The 23,306-nt window shown below is 51.3% G+C and overlaps 1 protein-coding gene across 1 annotated transcript; it reads left to right on the top strand.

Annotated features, from left to right (window-relative positions):
* Nucleotides 1–454: 454 nt before the first annotated feature.
* On the top strand, nucleotides 455–22,161 carry ALKBH5 (alkB homolog 5, RNA demethylase). The gene is made up of 4 exons (XM_045487587.1): nucleotides 455–2,006; nucleotides 10,242–10,322; nucleotides 19,377–19,532; nucleotides 20,421–22,161. Exons 1-4 carry the CDS (start codon nucleotides 1,237–1,239, stop codon nucleotides 20,596–20,598), a joined length of 1,185 nt encoding a protein of 394 aa, XP_045343543.1. The 5' UTR covers nucleotides 455–1,236; the 3' UTR covers nucleotides 20,599–22,161.
* The last annotated feature ends 1,145 nt before the right edge of the window (nucleotides 22,162–23,306 follow it).

Raw genomic sequence — 23,306 nt, 5'->3', positions numbered from 1 at the left:
GCTGCGCACGCGCCCGCCATCACCGGGACGTGACTCGTGGAACGTCCACTCCCGGCGGCGGGGGCGGTGGGGCGCCGGGGCTGTGGGGCGGCGGGGCTGGGGGGGGGGGGGCAGGGAGGTGCGCCCTCAGTGCGTGCAGTTTCTGGGGCTGTCGCCGTCCAGGCTCAGAGCTGGGGCCTGGTGCTCTCGGGCCCGCAGTCTGAGAAGTTTCCGCTGGTTTCAGAAGTTTCCTAAAGCGTCGGAGGGCTTTTCTCCGTTGGCGTACCCATTCAGGCACTTACATAGCCACCTATTCATCCTTCAGGGGTCCTCGACGCCCTCCACGCACCTAATTAAGTGACGGACGCAGTAGCCAAGGCGACCGCCTGATTGACAGGCATGGACGCGAACCAACTTCCGGAAGCTACCGTCTGAGCCCGCCCAGCGCGTGGCCCGTGACCCAATGAAAGAACAGGAAACGCCAAAGGGGGCGGTGACCGGGCAGCCTAGGTTGTGGCGGTTCCCCGGTGGTTGCGCGTTTAGGGCTGAGGCGTTTTCGAGCATTTAGACAATGCCGTGACGCAGCACAGCGACAGCGTTGACAGCGTGAGCGCACCCCTGTGGAGGGAGCCCTTCGGTCGCGGAGGTGGCACGACAAGAAGGCAGGTTGCTATTTGAGGGTGCTCCCTTGGAGCGCCTCAGTGAGTGGGGGAGGGGCGGCGGACGCCGAGCGGTCCCCATCTGCGCTTGCGCCCGGCACCCCTGGTGACCCGGCCTACACGCGCGCGCATGCTTGCTGCGCGCAGAGCCGCGGTGGCCGGCGGCATTGCGCGTGCGCGCTGAGAAGCCCGCTGAGGAGCGGCGCTGGCGGACGTCGGGCGGACGGCCCGTGACGTCGTGAGGAGCGCTTTAAAGTGCGGGCTGGGCCGGGCGTCCGAGGGTCTGGCTGGGAGTCGGGTCGGTTCTCCGCAGCGGCCCTCCGCGGCATGAGGCGCTGCCGGCGCCCTTGCTCCTTGGGACGTGGAGGAGGTGGAGGAGGAGGAAGCCCCGTTGCCGCCACCGCTGCATGACCCTCCGCCCCTGAGGCCCGACCCCGCGCCCGGCCCCTTGACGCCCCCCGCCGGGCCCTCCGGCCTCGCATGGGGGCCTGGCGCTGAGGAACCCCTTTCCTCCGGGGGCGTCGGGGCGCGTCCTCCGAGAGCCATGCCCGGCCGCCCCTCCCGCCCCGGCGGACCCTAGAGCAGCGTCGCGGGGGCCATGGCGGCCGCCAGCGGTTACACGGACCTGCGTGAGAAGCTCAAGTCCATGACGTCCCGGGACAACTATAAGGCGGGCAGCCGGGAGGCAGCGGCCGCCGCCGCCGCCGCCGTAGCCGCCGCTGCCGCTGCCGCCGCCGCCGCCGAGCCTTACCCGGTGTCCGGGGCCAAGCGCAAATACCAGGAGGACTCGGACCCCGAGCGCAGCGACTACGAGGAGCAGCAGCTGCAGAAGGAGGAGGAGGCGCGCAAGGTGAAGAGCGGCATTCGCCAGATGCGCCTCTTCAGCCAGGACGAGTGCGCCAAGATCGAGGCCCGCATCGACGAGGTGGTGTCCCGCGCCGAGAAGGGCCTGTACAACGAGCACACGGTGGACCGCGCCCCGCTGCGCAACAAGTACTTCTTCGGCGAGGGCTACACGTACGGCGCCCAGCTGCAGAAGCGCGGGCCCGGCCAGGAGCGCCTCTACCCGCCGGGCGATGTGGACGAGATCCCCGAGTGGGTGCACCAGCTGGTGATCCAGAAGCTGGTGGAGCACCGCGTCATCCCCGAGGGCTTCGTCAACAGCGCCGTCATCAACGACTATCAGCCCGGCGGCTGCATTGTGTCTCACGTGGACCCCATCCACATCTTCGAGCGCCCCATCGTGTCCGTGTCCTTCTTTAGCGACTCTGCGCTCTGCTTCGGCTGCAAGTTCCAGTTCAAGCCTATCCGAGTGTCGGAACCTGTGCTTTCTCTGCCGGTGCGCAGGGGAAGCGTGACTGTGCTCAGGTAACCCACCTGGGAGGAGGGGGCGGCCCTGCATCCTGCTGCCTTAGCTGCCCACCCTCACCCAGGAGGCAGCAGCAAATGGCCCGCACTTTACAGTCTGACCCATTCTTCTGCTTTTTGGGGTGAAGAGGGTGAGGAGGAAAGGGGTCTGCGTTTAAAACCGCTAAAAAGAAAGCAGGGAGGGGTCAGGGAACCAATCAGAATTTTGTATCCCGAGGGCAGGTTTGGAGTGATCGCACACTTGATCAAGAATTAATACAAAGGCATATTTCTAGAAGGCTAGGATTTTAGGAGTGTCTTTCTATGTGTGATTTTAGCAAGTCACTTTTCCTTTCTGGGCCTCTGTTTTCAAATCTGTTTTTAGGAAAATGAGTTGAATTTCTACTTAAAAGTTTTTCCAGCTCTGCCGTTCTGTTGTTTTTGTTTTTGTTTTTTTTAAAACAGAGGAAATGTTTAAGGATTCCTTAACAGAAAATACAGAGGAACGTTCTCAAAAGTGTTGAACTGGTACACGTTCTCTATTTCCAATATGGGGAGTGACTTCCCTGGAGTTGAACAGATTAGTGGTTGGGGCATAAATAGAGTGCAGCAAGCAGACTGAAAATTCCGCCCCCGTCGGCTGCAGAAGAGCCCGTTGGCCTTTTGTAAGAATGTGTTACCTGCTACCGGGGCCATATGAAACAAAAGTGGATCTCTCTACCTGGTATTTGGCCTTGTACTTGTGTCAGACACAGAACTTAGGTTCTTGGCCTGTTTTGGGCCCCAGATCCTGCTGAAAATTACGTAGTCTGGCCCCCCAAAATGATTGCCTGCTGGGACACCTTTGTTGTTTATATGAAGCAGAAAATATTTTTTGAAGCAGAGCCCTTCTAGCCTTAAAACGAGTAATCTAACATGGTACTTCAGTAATCCCCAAAACCTCTTAGGGGATCGAGACTGCAGCTGCTCAAAGCAGCTTGGTTGACCACTGAATTCTAGTACAGGATCAGGACACACCAAATTTTTGTGAGCAGCTTAACCTTTGAAGTCAGTGCTATAGGCCCTGGTCATGGGGAGAAGCAGGTCTTTGGAGACCTCTTAACGTGAGGCAGGTCATCTATCTCATTTCAGTTGAACAGCTGAGGCTGCTTCTCTATCTGGGGGTGGCAGCGGAGCTTTGCGATACTCCAGGTCTTCTGATGGGAAAGTTTGGGAAGTCAGTGGTGGCAGAAACACTACTCTGGCTTCCTTAGGCATCTGAAACTTAGAGGGCCATTTATCTGTCAGGTGCCCCTTTGTCATTTGAGCTTCCAAGCTTGTCCTCAGATCTAAGTGGCGCTCCCAGATTGATGTCTTAGCAGAGCCTTTTAAGATGGGATTTCCAGAGCAGACCTTCACAAGTGGCTTGCTGTGTAGGGCAGTTTGGTGTCTGACTTCATAGAATGGCTCTTGATGCTAAAAGGACCTCACATAAAGGCCATTTAGTCTCTTAAGGGGATATTAATTTTCTGCATAGTCATGGATCCTCAAGGAGGTCTAGCGGTGGTTGGGTATGTAATGGGGAGATCATAAGAGGTGGTTTGTGACTGAGACCTTCCCCCCCACCCTCCCCGCACATGCACACCCTTGTATTGAAGAGCAGAAGTTTCAAGTTCTTAAAATGCAGGTCTGTTAGTGATCAGCAGGATTGCATCATCAGGAAAATTCTCTTCATCTTTTCCTTGGAATAGTAAAGTCCTAAAGCTTTCCCAGTCCCTTCCTGGATTCTGACTTGGCTGTGGAGTTAATGTGGGAGGTTCAGTCATGTCCTGGAAAGTGCTGCCCCAGGCTTTGAATCCAGCTCAGCTCTCATTTGCTTTGGGATCTTGTGGGCGTTTTCTGAGCTGGTTTTCCCATCTGTAAAGTGGGGCTAATGCCAGCTTCCAAAGCCTATGTGGTGATTTGGTGTTTCATACAGAGCCTGGCACGGGGTAGACACTTAAATGGGTGTTTGCTTTCATATACAACCATGTAATGATTCCTTGCTCCCTTCTTGGGGGAAGGGGCTAGAGATTTGGTGGACCCTATCACAGGGCTCTTCTCTTCATGGAGTGCACAGCTTAATGGAAGCCCAGGAAGGTAGCTGCAGAAGTACTTTGAAGGTGGGAGGGCAGAGAACCTTTTAAGCCATTTTGTAGTGTTAGAAGTTTTCAGAAGCAGAAAGATAGAACTTGAGGGCAGTAAGGCACTAAGGTGACTAGAAGTTAACCAAGCGAAGAAGCAGGGAGAGCTTGGCATCTTTGGTGGCAGTACCAGAGGGTGGCCATTGGGAAGATGGGGGGCAGGTGGATGCTGACTTGAGGCTGATGGAATTTGTCTTTAGTCCTCAGATTCAACCAGGACCTGAAGTAGAGATTCTGGTGAGGCATGCCATGGGAAAGCTCTAGGTCAGATCTTCTCAGTAGCAGTACTGTTGGCATTTTGGACTGGCCGAGTCTTTGTTTTGTGGGGGCTCTCTCCTGTGCATTGTAGAATGTTTAGCAGCATTCCTGGTCTTTGTCCACTAAATACCAGTATCACCTTCATGATGACCACAGATGTCCCAGGGCGGGATGGCAAAATCATCCCAGTTGAGAGCCTCTGCTTCAGGGTTCTGGATGCCCTGCTAATTTTAATCTTCCAGCACCTGCTCACTTAACACTCTAGTTTACTTGGTATGCAGGTGGGTGAACACCTGTCTGTTAGTGATTCTCTTTAAATGCTGCTTGGTCTCTTCCCCAAACTGGTAAGAGGGGATGCTTTCTGTCACTTTCTGGTATGTATCCCAGCCCAGAGTGATGAGCCCTAAGTCTGCAGATTGGAAGGGAGGGACTGATGACAATAGTAGTTCTCTGTAGGTAGAGAGGGGTTCTAGTAATTCTCCTCACAGACATTGGTTGTTGGTGGCAGTGGAGTCTGCACTCGTCCAAGGCAACATGGCAGGGATACAGTTTTATATTTAATAGTTGTCGGTGTAGATGTTAGCGTGTGACAAACATTGACTCAGCAGTGTCCAAATGTGGACATTTAGAGCAAGGCCTCACAGACCCTTCTGGAAGTGCTTCAAACTTCTTTCCAAGCCCAGTTGTTTTTTGTTTGCTTGTTTTGTGGCCTTTCCATGTTGGGCCTAGTTGGGTCACCTCTTAGTGCTATTCTCTGGGGACTTAAGTCTGTTTTTATCTTTTTTTCATATCACCTTTTCTTGTGTTCCTTCTCCTGTTCTCTGTAGGGTGAATGGGCAGATTAAAACAGATTTCAGTTGGATTAATTAGAATAATTTCCTCAAGCCTAATTGCTTGCTTGCTGCTACTTTTAATCACTGTTGCATGGTCTGTGGTTGTGGTGGTCACATGCCTAGAGACCTAGGCCTTAGCCACCTGCCTGGAAATGACTGTTACCATCCAACCATGGCACATGCAGAGGTGAGCAAAGCCTGTGACTTCCAGGTAATAACTGATACCGGGTGGAGTGGGCACCCCTGCCCGTTCTGGGCCAAGGGCTGATGTTGTTCAGCTGTTTGAAAGCAGAATTTAGCTTTCTGGCTTAAAATAGTTGGGAAAGTAGGGCAGATAGGTCCTGGGCCACATCTCTTGTGTGCGATCTTCTGATTCCACAGGAGGGGGAGGAACCTTAGGATGAAGTCAGGGCTGTGCATTCCCAGGAGGACCCCTGGGCCAGGGGGGTTGACTGGCCTTCGTTCTGCCAAGCCTAACAAGAAGGCAGAAGGCAGCAAAGGAAAGGAAGCTAGCAGGTGAACCATGGGCTTAATCATGAAACTCAGAGCAAGCATAAAGTAAATAGGCCATAAAAATTTCAGGGCTAGCTGGCCATTTTCTGGCGTGGGCAATCAGCGTGCATCCATCGCTGTGGTATGGTGCTAGCTGTCTGGGGGCATGGGCTCATCTTTGGAGATTTCTTCTTTGGGGATGGTGGGTATGTGAATGTCATTTGTTGAGGCCAGTGCGGCCCTCAGGGCAGATTGGATCTTGTGATCAGAAAACGCAGGTGGGCTTTTCTCTCTACTCCTCATTACCTACTTTCTCCCCTCAACCAAAAAACCAAAAATCAGTATAGCATAGATACTGAAATCAGAGTTGGATTTAGAGTTCCAGTGTCCCCACTTTAGCTGTTTGACGTTTGGTAAGTTTCTTAACCTCTCTGGGCCTTAGTTTTCCTCTGCAAAATGGGGCTGTTGATGCCATAGAGTTGTTACCGAAGATTGAATTTCTTCCTACATTATTGAATGCTTGAAGTTTAGGTAAAGTGTCTCTGGAGACGAGATGCTTTCTGTGCTCAGGTACTATCTATTTATACCTTGATGTGTAGAGAATTGGGATCTGAAGCAGGCCAACCTTCCTTATGTATCAGAAAGTCCTAGGACTTCTCATAAAGTTAGGTCATATGTCTTTTTAGAAGTTTGGGTCTGGTTATAATGAGTGTGAGCTCATAATCCCACCCTTGTGCCCATATGGCTGGCATGCTGTCCCCAAAAACCTAAGTTTCTTAGTCCTGCAGGCCTATCAGTGGCATGACCTCTGGGGGCTGCCCAGAGCAGGTAGCTGTAGTTAGAGGGAGGCAGTCACTAGGCAGTCCTGGTGATGTTGGCCAGTCCCTCCATCTCTGGTTCTGTTCTGTCCTGGGCAGGGCACAGAGTAGATGGGCATTGGTGGCCATCTTGGAAATGTGCCTTAACAACCGAAACTTAACAGTCTCCAAAACTGTCTCCTAGAAGAGAGGTGTACAGTCCTGCACAGTCCCTTAGAGTTTTTCAGACTCCTCATTTAACCTCCATCTAATCTTCTAAGGAAGGATCTCCTGTGAGATCTGTTTTTTAGATGTAGAAACTGAGAATAGTTGAGCTTAACATACGTTTTATTTAGGGACAACTGAGTGCAGAGATAAATAAGACCTTTGCAGCGCTTTGTCTTGTAGAGAAAACACAATTTCCATGAGGCCAAACATAGTAGAGAGGTGTAGGTGGATGGTGTGGGGGGAACTCAGTCTGGGAGATTTGAGGAAAGCTTCCTGGGGCGGGGGATGGGGGCGACTCTCAAGAGTTCCTGTAAGGCATAGTGCTAGTGGGTGGCAGACCCAGGTTCTGTCACTCTTGATGCTTGTGGCATGTGGTCACTGCTACGTGGGGTGGGGAGATCTTGAAAGGGCTCAGGAGGGAGCAGGAGGCTGACCAGCATGAAGTATTTCCTCTTCTCCCTTCCCTGTGAAAACAAAAGAGCAGGAGGCACTGGAACTTTTCTTCATGCCAAGGGTAGGGCTGGACCCAGAGCATATTAAGTTTCAAGCTGGCAGATTGGGACTTTCAGGCAGTTTCTCTTGTAGGTTCCTTAGCAGTGAATACTCTTCTGTGGTCTTTGTTGGACACTTTCTGCTGAAGTTTAACCAGAAGAGCTTCTCTTGGCCAGGACTTAGAGCCTCCTGCTCCTAGAGGAGCCTGAGGTGCTGAGGATGGGTCAGTGGGCTATGTCACAGCTGCCAGGAAGTTCTAGAAGACCGGTGCTAATGAGCCATTTAGGTGCGTTCAGTGCCATGGTCATTTCTGGGGGCCTGTATAGTCCTCCTTCCATGCTAGTTCCTCTGAGGCCTGAACTCAGTGGCAGAATTCTGGCATGGCTTATTCTTCATCCTGGAGCCCTTTGGGAGGTTGGGGGCAGTTAAGGTGTGACAAACGTCTGGCTTTGCTCCTTTTGCATTAAGGGAAATGGTTCTTTGTTGAAGATGGGAGGTGAGGACCCCAGGTGCCTATAGCCACGTCAAATGGACTGATACTTGTTAACAGTAGGTTGCCTGTGGCCAGTACTGTAGGCTCAGGCCTTAGAAATGTGCCTTGAGGGCAGCTGGGTGACTCAGTCGATTGATTGAGTGTCCAACTCTTGATTTCAGCTCAGGTCATGATCTCACAGTTCCGGGAGTTCAAGCCCCATGTTGGGCTCTGCATTGACAGTGCAGAACCTGCTCCATATTCATTCATTCATTCATTCATTCATTCATTCATTCATTCATTCTGTAAATAAACAAACTTAAAAAAAAAAATGTGCCTTGGATTACCTTTGGAGAATTGGACTTAGTTCTTTCTGGGGATGTCCTGTGTTTATACAGAACAGTCTTGCAACCCACAGTTGCATTCTTCCAATGTGGAGTGACAGGAGCCTAGGACAAGCTCTGGAACTCCTAGCCCTGGAATGGGACCCATGAGGCCTCTTCTGCTGGCATATCCCTGCAAAAGGAACCCAGATCACATTTCCTTGGCAGGTGCTGAGCCCAAGTCTCTAGCTTGCCCCAGGGTGGTCCAGGGCCCTCTGTCTTGGGTCGCGTGCTTGGTAAATGGGAGTGCAGTGCCAGGCACACTGCATTATCCAACTTAATTCTCACAGCAGCCCTACAGCTTCCAGGGGTGCCAACCACGTGGTCCTCCAACTCTAATTCTGCCTGGAAGGGAATTCTAATTCTGTCCACCCCTTTAAAATCTTGTTATTGTTGGGGCACCTAGGTGGCTCAATTGGTTAAGCAATCAGTTCTTGATTTCGGCTCAGGTCCTGATCCCACAGTCATGAGATCGAACCCCACAACGGGTTCTGTGCTGAACTTGGAGCCTGCCTGGAATTCTCCCTCTCCTTCTGTTCCTCTTCCCCTCTCCTTGCTTGCACACACTCTCTTTCTCTCAAAAAATTAAAAAAAATAAATCTTGTTGTTATTAGTAGTCCTAAAAGAATACCTAAGTATTAACAAAGTGAACACCCGAAACCTGCTGTCCTTATTACAGATGAAGAAACAGGTTTAGGCCCAGCAAGTGACTTCACTAAGGTCACAAAGCCTAGAAGGTGACAAAACTCAGGTTTTAACTCGGGTCTCTTCAGCTCCTCCCTGTGGCATTTCTGTAGGCCTGCAGATATTAATAGGTGTTATTTGAGAGAAGGTTCTTGGTCAGTGCTCAGTTAAATAAAGTCAGCAGATTCTTTTGCTGTAGTAATTCTCAGATTCTTTGACGTACTAAACTCTTCAATATTTTTCAAACTGATTTGACTGTGGATGTTTGTCCATAGTCTCTCCTAGGACTGGTGTTCACAAAAAAAAAAACCCTCAAAACCTCTGGCCTAGGAGGAGCTTGGAGGGGAAATATTTAAGATAAAAATTCTGTGTCTCTTCCCAGCATGGCCTCAAATCAGAGGGCTTTCCCTCTTCTTCTTCTTTTTTTTTTTTTTTTTTTTTGTCTTCTAGTTCTTGCCCATATTGCGGCAGTCTGGCCATTTTGAGGAGTTCTTTCCTGGCCTGCAGTGTTTCTGACAGCTATACAGGTGTCTTTATAGCTGCCCTTAAGAGAGCTGGTTACAACCATGGAGAGGAAAATTTGTGGTCTGGGGGGCCCAGGGGGATGCTGAGCAAGAGCAGGCTAAGAAGGTGTTCACCTCCCACTAGGCCTGTGCCTGAGCATGTGTCTGGCTGTGTAGAGCTGCCTCAGCTCGGCAGACGAACTTGGGGTGGGAGTGCCTCTGGGTGAGGGCATGTGAGGAGGCTCAGGATGCTGAGTTTGCTTCCAGGGTTTCAAATCGGAAAGATGTTAGCTGTGAAGAGGACAGTCATCTACCCACATTCATTGGTCTAAGCAGTTTTAAAAATTGTGTAACTTGGTGAAAATAAATAGATATTTGAGTGTGATGGGAATTCTTAAAATATCCCAAACACAGCTGTCTTCAAGATTTTGGATCCCCCCAAATGGAGGTTTTTGAAAGCTTGTTTTCAAGTACACAAATTCTCTTTTTGAACATTGCAGCCTTAGTTCTCTTTGGTGACTCAGGGCTGTCAGTGTCTTCCTTGGCTTCCTCTTCATGCCTAAAGGTAGGGGGAAGGGAGGGAAGAAGCGGAGGAGATGCACTTGTCTTTTCACCAAGGTCTGGCCTGAGTCACTCTCGCTGCCTCCGAAGTGACTAAAGGTGTACCGTCTTGGGGGTCCTTTAAAAGAAGGGCTCCTGGCTTGTGTGGGGAGATTCCTGCTTTGGTGTCTGCCTCAAAGCCTGCCTTTGCCTCATCCCAGGTTTTGTTCTTGAGTGGATCATGCTAGAGCCTATGAGGTTATTTCCCTTTCCATGTAGATCCTTGAACCTCTCAAAATAATAGGGTAGAGGTGTCTATTAAGACCTGGACCATATTTCTGTCTCTTTACCCTGTAGGAACTTTGGTTGTCTGTTCACTTTCCAAGCTCATATGCTCTGTGTTTATTTTCAGTGGATATGCTGCTGATGAAATCACTCACTGCATACGGCCTCAGGACATCAAGGAGCGCAGAGCGGTCATCATCCTCAGGAAGTAAGTGTCCCGTTGTCTGGCACCTGCAGGCCTGTCTGGAGATGTAGGTCTGGTTTCCCTTAGAACTTGGCTCCTCTTTATCAGTAGTATGGCAGCATGAAGCCTGGGAGAGGAAAAGGCTATAAGGTTTCATACTTTTTTAATTCCGTGAGGAAAAAGCTGTTTTGGTTTTTTTCATTGGAAAATGAAGCTCTGTGGCTGCTTAACTTGGGAGTCGGGGATTGAGCAAAAGCACATGCTCCCAGTGTTTATAGGCATAGTCTTATTTGGGGACCCCTCTTCCAGACCTTCCCTCCGCCTCTTTTTTCCCCATCTCCTTGGTTCTGATTTGTCACATGTGCTCTTGCTGGTTATTTTTAGACTGCGCCTTAGCAGCCTGATTTAAAAATGCCTGGGTTTTCACTTCTAGGAGGAGCAGGGAGTGAGAAGAGAAAACAAAGGTGGGGCATTAGGCTGTAGTGTTCAGCCTTCATATAGCTTGTGACTGCTCTCCTCTCTGGCCAGGGAGTCAGGGATGTACTGACCTGGCCTCTTCAGTGCTTCTTTTTCTCTGTTCGTGGGGTATGTGAATGGACTGAGCTAAGCAGATGCTGGGTCAAGACAAGTCTGTCTTTAGAGCGGGGTCCTGAGAGGCTAGATGATTGTCCAGGGTTGTACAGACATCAGTGAGGAAAGCAGAACCAAAGCTTGGACACCCCCCCCCCCCCCCCGGCTGGAACACCATGTCTTAGAGCTTACTGTCTTTTTTTTAAGTACAATTTTTTAGAATAGCTTTAGATTTACAGAAAATTGTAAAGGTAGTAGAGTCTCTTTGTGTTCCTCATACTACTGTTTCTGTCGTTACCATCTTACATTAGTACGATATGTTCATTGCAGTCAAAAAAGCAGTATTGATACTTTAATAAAATCCTACTTTATTCAGACTTCCTTAGTTTTTTTGTAGTATAACTTTTCTGTTCCAGGGTGCCACATTACGTTTAGTTGTCATGTCACCTTAGGCTCCTCTTGGCTATGACTGTTTCTTAAACTTACTCGTGATAACAGACTGGCCAGGTATTTTGTAGAATATCTCTCAATTAGAATTTAACCATTTTCTCATGGTTGGATCGGGGTTAGGGTTTTGGGGGAGGGAATCTACAGAGGTAAAGCCCCGTTCTCTTCATGTTCTATCGAGGGCATAGGACTTAATCGCTGTTGATGTTGACCTCGCACATCTGGCTGAGGCTGTGATCGCCGGTTCTCTGCACTCTAAAGTCAGTGTTTCCCCTGTCTCAGGAGGGAAGTCGCCACCTGCAGCCCATGAATGAGGAGTGAGGAGTTAGCTCCACCTCCCTTGGGGGGGGGAATCGCTACACAAGTTATTTGGAATTCTTCTGCAGGAAGATTTTGTTTCTTCTCTCTCATTTGTATATTTCTTTTTCTTTATTCGTTTACTTATACCCATATGGATTTACGGGTATTTGTTTTATGCTCAAATTACTCCAGCTTGGGGCTTTAGGAGTTGTGTTCCTTTTTTTTTTTTTTTTTTTTTTTTTTTTGAGTTTATTTATTTTGAGAGAGCACACGCACAAGCACGGGAGGGGCAGAGAGAAGGAGAGACAGAATCCCAAGTAGACTCCACTCCATCAGTACAGAGCCTGATGTATGGGTAGAACTCATGAACTCATGACCTGAGCTGAGATAGAGTTGGATGCTTAACCAGCTGTGCCCCCCAGGTGCCCCACATTTTGTTTTGTTTTATTTTGTTTTGAACTATGTCTTTACTTTCTGGCTTGCCATCTTTTTGTTTTGTTTTATTTTTATTTTTGACAGACAGAGCATGCAAGTGGGGGAGGGGCAGAGAGAGAGGGAGACAGAATCCGAAGCAGGCCCCAGGCCCCGAGCTTTTTACGCAGAGCCCAACGCGGGACTCGAACCTCTGAACTGTGGATCTCCCCTGAACTGAAGTTGAATGCTTAACAGACTGAGCCATCTTTTTAACTTCAGTCTATAACTTGAGCATCTTGGCCCTTTGGGTTCAGAACTCCAGAATAATGTGGTGATGAAGTCTCTTTGGCATGGCTCTGCCATTTTGTCAAGTCAAAACTGACAAGCCTATGGTGCCTGCAGAGCACCAGGCACATGTGACAGCTCCAGACATGGGTCTGTTTGGGAGCTGGCAGCATCTCCCCTCTAGCCTAAGAATATTCCGGGAATTCATTAGAAAAAGGGTTTTTATCTGCCTTTTTGCTTTCTTTTCCTGTGGTTCCCAGCATAGGCCAAAACCCAGAACACAGAAGTGATGGAGCCCAGAGTGTAGCTCCCTTCTGGCCTCTTCTATGCATTCATTTCTTCTTAGGCTGGGACAAGTGATCCACCTAGGCCAGGCACTTGGAGAGGAACTCCCAGAGTGATGTAAAACCAGAGCAGCAACTTGCCAGGTGCTCCTCCAAGCCTCATAGTAGCTTATCCCCAGGAAATCTTCACCAGAGGTGCACATGGAAGTAGCCATAGCTGGAGGTCATTCTTCCAGCTGTTTCTTTCCTTTTGAATGATGGCTTCCATGCTTGACTTCCCAGGCTGCCATCCCAGGTTGGCTGAGTCAGATGCGTCTCAGGGGAGCTAGGGAGCCTACGGAGTTAACAGGTCCTCCTGGAAGCTCTTTGGCCAGGGGGGCCCCTGGCAGTGGTCTGACCTTGGAGAATGACTGTTGTGGGTGACTGGTACCCTTTGACCTTTTGACTTGAATGGGCCCAGGAGTCCGCCATAGACTGGGCGAGAGAGCAGAAGCACAGAGCTTTGGTGTGAGGGGGCTGGAGAGGAGTGGGAGGGTAGCCCCCAGCTCCCCCAGGGCAGCTGAGCTAGAGTAGTGCCCAACTTTAGGGAGCCAACTCAGGTGACCAGATGAGAGGCCCAGGGTAAAATCCTTGTTGGGCTTTGCCTATCCACCCAGCCTAATTTCTTGGAGTTTTCACTTATATTAACGTACCTGCAGTTCTTAGTGTGGCCCACGGACTTGCATCCTGGGCTCTTGCAGCAGTGTGATCCCATCTAACATGTTCATCTATCGTCCTCCTCCTACCCTGCAAATGACCCATGTGCATATGCTAAAAGTTGGTTAACCTAGCCATCTTTCGAGGCTCAGGTATTAACTGTTTTGACATGCAGGAAGCCTCATACACATACCTGTAGCTCTCTCAGTGCACCTCCCCACCGCTGTAGACTGTTAATAGCCCATATGCTTGCTGTTGTGATTTTCCAAAATCTGCATTCTGTGGGGGTGGGAGATCCCTGTCATCCGGGCCCAGCATTGAGGCCTGGCCCAGAGGAAGTACCAGAGGAGGACAATTCAGGTGAATGAGGAGCAGCTCCAAAGTAGCTGTATAGGCTTGTCTTGGAAAAGGACAAGTAGGTGACAAGATGAAAAGGGGAGCATCCTGGCCCTGCTTCTCCGAAGCACGGGGGATGTAGCCAGTCCTGCCTTCTCTTCAGTTTGGATAACAATTGCACAGGCTGTTGTGGGAGAGCCTGGTGGGGGGCTCTGTCACCAGCTCAGGTAATCAGAGCTGGGACAGTCCTTTTAAAGGCCTCATGGTGGGAAATGGGTGGTTGGCCACCAGGTGCTTTTTGGTTCAACAAAATGCAGCACCTTTGAATGGGATTGGTGCCTAGTCTTTATGTGAGTGGTACTATCGTTTCTCACGGGGAGGACTGGGAGGCTGGGAGTGACCACCTGAGAGCTTCCACATGAGTGGAATCCATGGGCTGCAGCTTAGTGTTATAGTCTGTTGGGGTCACAACCATAAATGGCTGAGTAAGGCCTTGAACTTGGGTCTGCTGATATATAATAGGCTGGCATTTTGCATGCCATTACACCACAAGCAAAGTAAGCATTGTCTTAAAAGCACAAAGTAGGTCTGCTGGGACCCAGCAAAAAAAAAAAAAAAAAAAAATTTTTTTTTTTTTTTAATTAAAAAATTAAATCCAGCTTAGTGGGATGCGGGGGTGGGTTGGGACAGGATTGGTAGATCTGGCTCCTAAGCTAGAAATTGCTGGGCAGGCAAAAATGGCTAGAAGGCAGGAAGTATAGAGGCTCTCTGTAGTTGAGGGGTAGTGTGGGAAGGAGTTCTTAGATCAACTCTTGATCATCAGGAGATGGCTTGTGGGCCTTCAGGGCTTTCCACTTGGTGGCCAGGGCACCCAGTCCCTTGGTCTACAGAAGGTACCCACAGCTGTCCCAAATCTGCCTACAAGACTTGTATTCCTGCATGGTTCTCCAGTCAATCAGATAAAGTGCCTCAAGACTGTAAATAACCCACTTCTTTGCTTTTGGTCAAGTGAGCTCGGCTCAGAGTGGGTTGAAGCTGGGAAGAACATCTAGAGGTTTATTTGCCAAATGTTAACCAACGCTGGTGTGTGCCAGTAAGCAGTGGAGTGTGGGGTTTGCATGAGAGCGACTGTTTGTAGGAGGTTGAGTGAGCTAAACGGTTTATTTGGTCATTCAGGCCAAGGGGTCCAGGGGTCAGGGGGAGACTGTCCCGGAAAACAGAGTGGTCCAAATGTGAGATTCTGTGTGTGTGAGTGGAGGGTGAGAATGGAGGGTTCGTTCTGGGCTTTGTCCCTCTGGGCATGGGGAGGGGTGGCTAGCTCTAGGTTTCCCTGACTAGGCCTGGGACATTGCCCCCACCAAGACCCAAGCCGTGGCTTCTGTCTCCATGATTTATGTCCCCTGGTCCAAGGGTTAACCCACTTTTGTTTCCTGGTCCAGTGAGTGTGTGTGTGTCTATGTGTGTATATCCTGCACAAGGAACAGTGGGGAGGGGGAGAGGGGGCGCTAAGACCACCTGGGCATGAAACTGGCTTAGGCTCCTGGCCTGGCTCTACCCCTTCCTCACTGAATACAGGTTGGTTATCTGAGCTCTGTGTTCTCACCTGTAAATTGGGGCAGCAGTGGTGCTAGGGATGGTTAAATTCAAGAATGCTGTGTCTGCTTCTTCTAGCCCCTTTCTCACCATACTTCCCCTCTGATTTTGATGAACCAAGGGTAGGGGATGAAGAAGACTGTTTATTCGAAGTAAGGTGTGAGCAGAGGCCAAGAGAGTGGGAGGAGAGGGAAACCTGGAAATACGTCATTCACTGGCCCAGGCTGGGAAAGCAAGCTTGTTGTCTGGCTATCTGGTGTCCTAGAGGATGATATCAAGGCTTACCAGGCTTGAACAAGGGGATTCCTAATCACCCATGATGCTGGCCCCTTTGTCTGTCTGTCATCTGGGGGGCCCTGACTCCTGGAGCTACGGGTTGCAAGTATGTGGTGTGACATGTTGGTCATTAGACTGAATGATTTGGAGAGGTCTTTGGGACCTGGTTATCTTGCAGGCCTGGGTATGGAATCCCTTTCTTCAGGATATATGCCTCATGTGCCTTTTAGGCCCTCCTGACCATAGCAGGCTTCTACACCTGTCTCAGAGCTGCTTTGTGGGGAGTGAAGTGTGATGTTGGAGGGAGGTTGGTGGAAGATGGGGGGTGGGTACTGTTGCCAGAGAGACAATGGTACAGGTTGGGGTTGTGTGGGAATCTGATTCTCAGAGGTGCTAGAGCTTAGACCTAGAGGCCCCCGATCACTTAGTAGACAAGGGGGCACTCGGGCCTGCTGCCTGCCTCTTCACTCCCATGGGAAAGTCCAACTTTGTACAAAGCACAGGGGTGCTTGGTGTGAGGGTGGAGCCAGAAGTTGTGGGATGGTTGGCATCCAGGCCTAAGGTGCAGACTGGTTGCTGTTCTCCCAGAAATGGTGGTCAGCCTGGCCAGCTCTCTGCTCTCTGCCGTAGTACAGAGAGCCCACCTGGGCTTCAGAGGCCATAATGGGATGGTAGCTGTGTGACTTAGGCCAGTGATTTGGTCTCTGATTTAGCATTGCTTCCCCATCCCCACAGTGGAAATAATCCTCCTCAGTGGCTTCTCTGGAGTATTCATTCAGTGATTGATAAAGGAATAGGAGGGGAGCTCCTGGGACAGTCAACTCCCTCCTTCCCTTTAGGTCACGTGTTAATGTGTTAACATTAATGCTGTCATCCTCCCTTTGTTTTGGCTTCATCTGTACCTGGACCCAATCCCTGTTTTGTCCTGAGGGCTGTCCCGACACGTGGGTGACCTCACTTACCTGGGGTGCCTTGCTGTAACTGTAACCCCTGGATATCGACTCAGATCTACAAGGCAAGTCTCTATTCCTCTTGCCACCTGAGGAGGCCCAGGCCTAGCCCTTACTGCTAGAATTGGGCTTCCTGACTTCAAGTTTATGGATCTGTTTGCTGAATCCTGAGGGACCTAGGGTGCTTCTTGGAAGTTAGCTGCCTTTTAAGAGGGATGTGCTCAGAAATGAAGCTACCAGTGGGCTCTGCATTTGGGATCTGATTCTATTCTGGCTTCCTGCAGGATGGTAGCTCTTTGGGAGTGGAGGGAGGGCAAGAACTTCTCCAGCTGTTCTGAAATGTACTTGTAACAGCCCCAGGGGATGTGTCAGGAGCACTTTAGGGCCCCAGACACTTTTATGTCCCCAGGTGGGTCCAGGAGGCAAGGTTTTTGGTAGGGTCACCTCTTACTAACCCTTCTTCGAGGGTGCCTCCTGACGGCAGCGGAACTGTCATGTACAAGGAACAGCTCTCTTCCCCTCCTTCAGGCAGTTAGAAGCAGAGCCGGTCCATGTCCTTGGCCTTTCTAGTTTCATCTGGTCCCACCTGTCTCCCTAGCCTCTCCAGTGGTCCTGCAGCCATGGTGAGAGGCCACCACCACTGTCCCTGGCTGCACAGACAGGCCGCCAAGAAGGCAGCTCAGGAAGGGTGGAGGCCCCTCCAGGGACCGGTGTGTGCCAGCTGTGCCTGCGTGGCAGGATGTGCTCGTGTTTTCCAACCTCAGAGGTGTGCAGGCCAGGCTCTCTTTGGTGGCCCTGCTCTTGGTTTCCTTGCCATCCCTCACTTACCTGAGGAAACAACTGCGGGGTGCTAAGCCTTGCCCACCAGAGCTTTGTTGGGGCTTTTTCATCCTGCAGGGGTTTTCCTGTCCTGAGCATGTGCTCCTGGTACCTGAGGGGTCTTAGTGTTGGAAGTAGCTCCACAGGGCCAGAGGGGGACTTTACTCCATAAAGCTTCACATGCTTAGAATACTCTAAGCCAAGTTTAATGGCCAGTGTCTCATTTGGTCTGATCTCTGCCACCTGGACCTCTCAGCGGGGAGGGTTGAGGTGGGGGGTGGGGGGGGAAGTTGGGGGGAGGCCTGACCTGGTAAAGAAGAGGTCCTTGGGGACTCTGGTGATTTTAATTCCCACCCTCATGTCTGGGTGTTGCCCAGCACCACCTCTTCCTGGTACTCCTCTCAAGAATCTTAGCCTTGAAGGAGGCCACTTGGTTTCTAGAGCCTTAAGAACTGAAAGAGTTCCTAGGGGCAGCCGCATTTCTCCCTCTTTTGCTTAGATGGAGAAGTAGGCCCAGAAAGGGGTGACTACTAGCTTGGATTCTAAGAGGCACCATTAGTGCTGCATCTTCTTCCTTTTGTTTCTAGGTAGGTCCTGCTTCCCTGAGCCTGGAGTGCCCAGAGTGGAGGCTGAGACTGGTGAGCCTGTCAGTACAGATGGACCACTCTGGCTTCCCGGTCCATGAGGCCAAAGCAAAGGGGCAGGGAAAGTAGTCCTGCCTGCCTACCACTTTGGGCCTAAGGGTGTTAGAACATTGGTTCCCAGCTAGAATGCGCCCCCTGCTGGCCTCAAGAGAAAGGCCCCTGCCTAGGGCCAAAGCCCTATGGTTCGGGCTTGTCAGGCTTGGCGTCTCACCTGGGCTTAAACCTTTCCCCCATGATTTCCAGGACCTGTGACTCATCACCTTTCCGACCTAGTTTTCCTCATCTGTTTACAGCAGGCCAGCCAGTGGGAGTAGGTAGGGGGACCTGTGGGGTTTGGGTACAATTGTTACCAAGAACACCATGTGGCTTAGGCCAGGGCAGCTCTTGGATTTCCCTCCTGCTGTCTTGCCTGCAGTGTTATTGTGAGGATGCTCTGCCTTGACCACAGCATGTTCCTCAGAACCAGGTGACTACGTTGTGCACAGCTGCCTCTGGGAATGGTGCCTCAGGGCCTTCTACCACATGTGTCCCCGTCACTCCCTACCCCAGGCTTCCTCCTGTCTCTTGCTGCCACCAGCCTGACTTGCCAGCCTTCTCTGTATCACCCAAGAAGCCTCAGGGCTTCTTTGAAGTTTCCCAGGCTAGCTTCCTCCTAGCGTGGCTTCGTAAAGGACTCAGATCACTGCCCTGGACTACCTCCCTGCCCACCTTCTCCATCTCCTTCTTCCCCATATCTCTCTTCCTCATCTCTCTCCCCCATCACTGTCTTCCCCATTCCATTCGTGCATGTTCTCCTTGTATTGGACAGTGTGTTTCTTGAAACTCACACTCTGTGCTAGGTGGGGACTTTGCCTTCAAAAGCCCCCTGGCCTTGGATTGGTCAGCATCCTGTAACCAGCAAAAGCTGCCAGGTGGCTGTGGTAGGACCAGAGCCAAGTGTGAATGTTAAGTTGGGCCTGGGCTCTCTTGGCTCTGCCACAGTCTTAGTGTTCCTGTGAGAGAGTGCAGGAGAGTCTCTTTTTCCTTCCATAGGCTCAGACCAGGGGAACTTTCCTTCCTGTCTTGGTATTTCCGGGAAGGATGAAGACATCTGCTAGAGTATTTTAGGGTCCTCAGTACTCTGGCAGGTGGAGTAGATGCCCCTAGAGAACCCTCTGGGCCTGAGTAGGGTGAGCGGGGCTGCCTTGTCCATCTGAGAGAGAGCCCTGGATCTTTCCCCTGGGGCAGCAGATCCCTATCATTAGAGGTTTCCACATAAAAGCGTTCCTGTCCTATTCCTAAGCCCGAACTTAAGATGGAGGGTCTTTGCAAGTCAGCCAGACCTAGTTGAACCACGAGGAGACAGAGGCACAGAGTAGAGACTGCTGGCCCCCCCCTCTCTCTGGCCAGAGAGAGAATTGGTTTGATGGGGCCCATACCCTCCCCAGAGGCCCACTGATAACCCCATGCGTGTTTCCTTTGCAGGACGAGATTAGACGCACCCCGGTTGGAAACAAAGTCCCTGAGCAGCTCCGTGTTACCACCTAGCTATGCTTCAGATCGTCTATCAGGAAATAACAGAGACCTTGCTCTGAAGCCTAAGCGGTCCCATCGCAAGGCAGACCCCGATGCTGCCCACAGGTACTCAGCCTAAAACCTTCCACAAAGGCCAGCAAAGCAGCCCCTGGCCTGGCTGCAGAGTGAGATGGGTGGGGAAGCCTGGGTCAGCTGCTCTTAGGAGTCTGGCATTGTTCACCTTTCTGAGATTTATGTCTGCCTCCTCTAGGTCAGTGGCATTGGTGGCATTCCCACCTAACCTGTGACCAACTACGTGTACCTCACAGAGAGAAGGGATTGGGCTGAGATTCTGAGAAGTGGGAATGCTTCGTGGCCTTCCCATGACTTCCCTTATTCAGTCTGCCCAAATGCTTTTGTGGTTGTATTTAAATGTTAGAAGGAAAGCTTGGGACTTGAAAGATAGTAGACCAGGGACAGGGACCCATTTCAGAACGATTCAGGAAGGTTTCTGGGGAAGTGTTTGAGATGAGAAGAATGAGAAAGCCGTGTGCAAAGGCCGGTCTAGACCAGAAGTACTGGGCTGAAACGGTGAGGCAGAAGGAGCTTGTTGGTTTCAGGGCCTAGTGGAGTCGGTGAGCAGAGTAGGGGTGGGCAGGAGCTACGTGGTGATGCAAACGGGGACTGAGAAGTGGAGGTGATGGCAGGACTGTGCAGGGTCTAAGAGGCTATGGTAGGGAAGGCCGCCACCTCTCTGGCGTCTGGCGTCTCAGCCATGGTGGTGTCCTAGGGTACTGGACAGAGTCAGGCCCCATGGGGTGATTGAAAGGTGTTTCAAAGACTAGGTGTGGCCACTGCACTTCTGGGGCACAGAGACGATGCCAGTACTTCTGCCAGTACTGCCCCTCACACAGAACCACCCAGCTGGGCGAGCCGTCCCACAGATGGTGAGGGCTCCACCCAGACACAGAGGTGGGTGTGAGGTAACGCTTGTATCCACCCCTTTCCTCGCAGGCCTCGGATCCTGGAAATGGACAAGGAAGAGAACCGGCGCTCGGTGCTGCTGCCCACACACCGTCGGAGGAGTAGCTTCAGCTCTGAGAACTACTGGCGCAAGTCCTATGAGTCTGGGGAGGACTGCTCGGAGGCAGCAGGCAGCCCCGCCCGAAAGGTGAAGATGCGGAGGCACTGAAGCCTGCCGCGCCCTCCTGGGAACTCTGGTTGATCCTCACGTAGCTGCCCTCTCCTTTTGTTTCGTTTCGGTTTTTTGGTTTTTGTTTTTATTTTTCATTTTTTGTTTTTTGATCCTTACATTTTTTTCCTTGGGTTTGCTGCCTGTTAAGGCTGAAGAACAGAATTGGTTGGGACCTGATTCTCATGTTCTTGGTTTTCCTCCAAAATGGAAAGGCTGTTGGCATCTGTAGAGGACAGAAGCTCACGCCGGAGTGGCCAGTAGAGGTGTGAGGGGCAGCTGTCCTCAAGTGGGGCTGTGTCAGGCTGGGTTTATTTAAAAACAACAAAATGTTTTGGTTAAGGAAATTCTTGTTTTGCTTTAAATGTAAATCTTCTCAGTGTTGTAAATGAAATTCAGTCTTCTGCCCCTTCTCCTCCCACTGATGTCTGCGTGCTGGGTTGAGGTCTCGTGCTCCTTGCTGGTTCTGCGGGAGGCCTGCTGTCCTCCCACCTCTCACCCGCTCTCCAGGCCCTGGAAGCTCACGCAAACCCCCTCTTCCTCCTGCGGCAGAGTTGTTCAGAATGACTGGGTGGAGGTTTCAGCAGTCATGTGCCACCCCAAAGTTATTGGCTGAGACCCCGGGCTTCCTCCACGCCCATTGGCCTGCTCTGCCCACAGGTCCCTGGGCTGCCGAGGGGCTGGCTACAGTGGTCCTGACCTTTCTTGCTGAGGGCACGCCTCTTTGGTGGGTTGCTCCTTTCAAGCATATGCGTGTGATTGTACGGAACAGTTAGACTTCCCATGTCAGGGCAGTTTTAGGAATTGTTTCTAGCTAGAGGGACTGGTGTCCTTCCAAGTCTAGCATTTGGGGTATGGAAAATTGTTGTGGTGTGTGGTAGGGTTTTTGTTTTCTTTTGTTTTTGAGTTTTTATTTTTTCCTTTGGTCTCCTGGCTTTTTCCAAACCCTTTCCATTCTCCTACATTGGCCAGCTTGGGCCTTCTCTCTGTGTCATCCCCATAGGAAGGCGCCCACCCCCACCCCCACCCCCCGTCTGCCTGTAGCATGCATCCAAGGCCAGAGCTCAGGACTGCAGACTGGGTTGGTGCCTCCTCTGCCTCAGGGGCGTGGGAGCTGGGAAGGGGCTTTTAAGAAATAATAAAAGGAAAAAATAAAGTCTTTGGCAGTTTCTACCTACTCAGATCCTCAAAGGCTGCAAGGTTCTGATGATGTAGATTCATTAGGAATGTCTCCTTGCCAGCCAGGGCCAAGCCCCAGGCCTGCTGAGAGCAGAGGCCCTCCCAGTACCCAGGTTGCCACCACCCCAGGGGCCCTGTGCCCTGTCTTACAGAGGCCCAGGCCTGAGGCTGCAGAAATCTGGGGCAGCCACCGTCGAGAAGCCCTTCTCAGGGGCCAGAACTCCTTTGCCAGCGTGGATTCAAGTCGGGACTGCATAACTAAAGCAGTTGCAGTTTTATTTTTTTTACAGCTTTTTTCCCAAAAATGATTTGTAGTTGTGTGTGCAGCACTTTGCCCTGATATGTGTGCTCTACAATAAAAACCAAATCTAATATATTTTGAAACAGTTGTCTGATACTGTCATAAGAGAGGACTTGGTGCTTCCTTAATCCCTTTATTTTCTCCTTAACTCTGAACCTGGGCTGGGGAGGCCAGCGTTCATTGCCTACCAGGGAGGGCCCCACAGGAGACAGGAGGGCTGAGGGCTGCAGGTGGTTTTGCCCTCTGCCTGCTGCCCTCTCTCCTGCTCCAAGGAGGATGGACCGTGTGTCCAGGTGCCCAGGACGCCGTGGGCCTACGGGAACCAGGATCACACCTTGCTGAGTTCTGAAGCCCTTCCTCCTGGGCGTGATCAGACAGGCTGTGTGTGCCAGTGAAGGAGGGACAACGTGAGCATGGGGAGAGCCTGGCCTTTGTAAAAGGTAGGCAAGTGGTTTTGCTCATTAAACAGTTCTTGGGTTCTTCTGTATTTTGGCCAAGCTCTCCCTGTGGCCGCAACAGTAAGCCAAACGCTTCTGGTCCCTGCTTTCAAGATGTACTACAGAATTGTGGGATACAGATACAGGCATGAGGCTGACGTGTTTAGGTGGACTGGGGTTCGGCCCAGAGGGTTTTTTTAGTCCCTCCAGATCCCGGTCCTGGCTGCCAGATTCTGGTCAGCTTTAGTCTGGAGTCTCCCTCATGCACTTCCAGTGCCCAAACCAGTCTGGCCAAATTCTTGCAATAGAAACCCGGCAAGTCCCTTAACTATCCATTTAAGAGAGAAGAGAGAATCTAGAGGGAGCAAGTGACCAGCTAGGGCTTAGTCCTACAAATTGGTGAGAGGATATGAAGGGCAGTGAGGTAGAGCCTCCGTATGGTCTGTGACTAGTTGGACCTGCAGGGGTAGCCACTGGGCAGGGTGGGCGGAGCCATGGTTGCCCCAGAGAGGAGGCAGTGGAGCTGAGAGGGAGAAGGACTTGCTCCAAGTCCTCCAGACTACGTGGCGAAGCGGGGCATCTTCCATTTTCTGCCCAGGCCCCTGACTCAGGCAAAAAATGGGGGGCTTATGTGGAGGGCTGGGGAGCTGGGACTCCACTGTAGCTGTGACAAAACCACACTCGGGCTCTTTCTAGTCCCTGAAGGAAAAAGGCCCTTTGCTGTGCAGGAATGAGGGACAGGAGAGGCCGCAGGAAGGGGCTCTAGCCCTAACGGGTCCTGCTGTATCATT

The sequence above is a fragment of the Leopardus geoffroyi genome, chromosome E1 (genome assembly GCF_018350155.1).
Source record: "Leopardus geoffroyi isolate Oge1 chromosome E1, O.geoffroyi_Oge1_pat1.0, whole genome shotgun sequence".
Classification (NCBI taxonomy): domain Eukaryota; kingdom Metazoa; phylum Chordata; class Mammalia; order Carnivora; family Felidae; genus Leopardus; species Leopardus geoffroyi.
The sequence above is the reverse complement of the archived record's forward strand: the minus strand, read 5'-3'. Positions and strand labels throughout refer to the sequence as shown.

Excerpts from the sequence above, each read along its gene's own strand:
- ALKBH5 (XM_045487587.1), top strand. The coding sequence starts at position 1,237 with ATGGCGGCCGCCAGCGGTTACACGGACCTGCGTGAGAAGCTCAAGTCC. Across the intron at positions 2,007-10,241 it reads GGAAGCGTGACTGTGCTCAG|TGGATATGCTGCTGATGAAA; the intron begins GTAACCCACCTG and ends GTTTATTTTCAG. Across the intron at positions 10,323-19,376 it reads GCGGTCATCATCCTCAGGAA|GACGAGATTAGACGCACCCC; the intron begins GTAAGTGTCCCG and ends TTTCCTTTGCAG.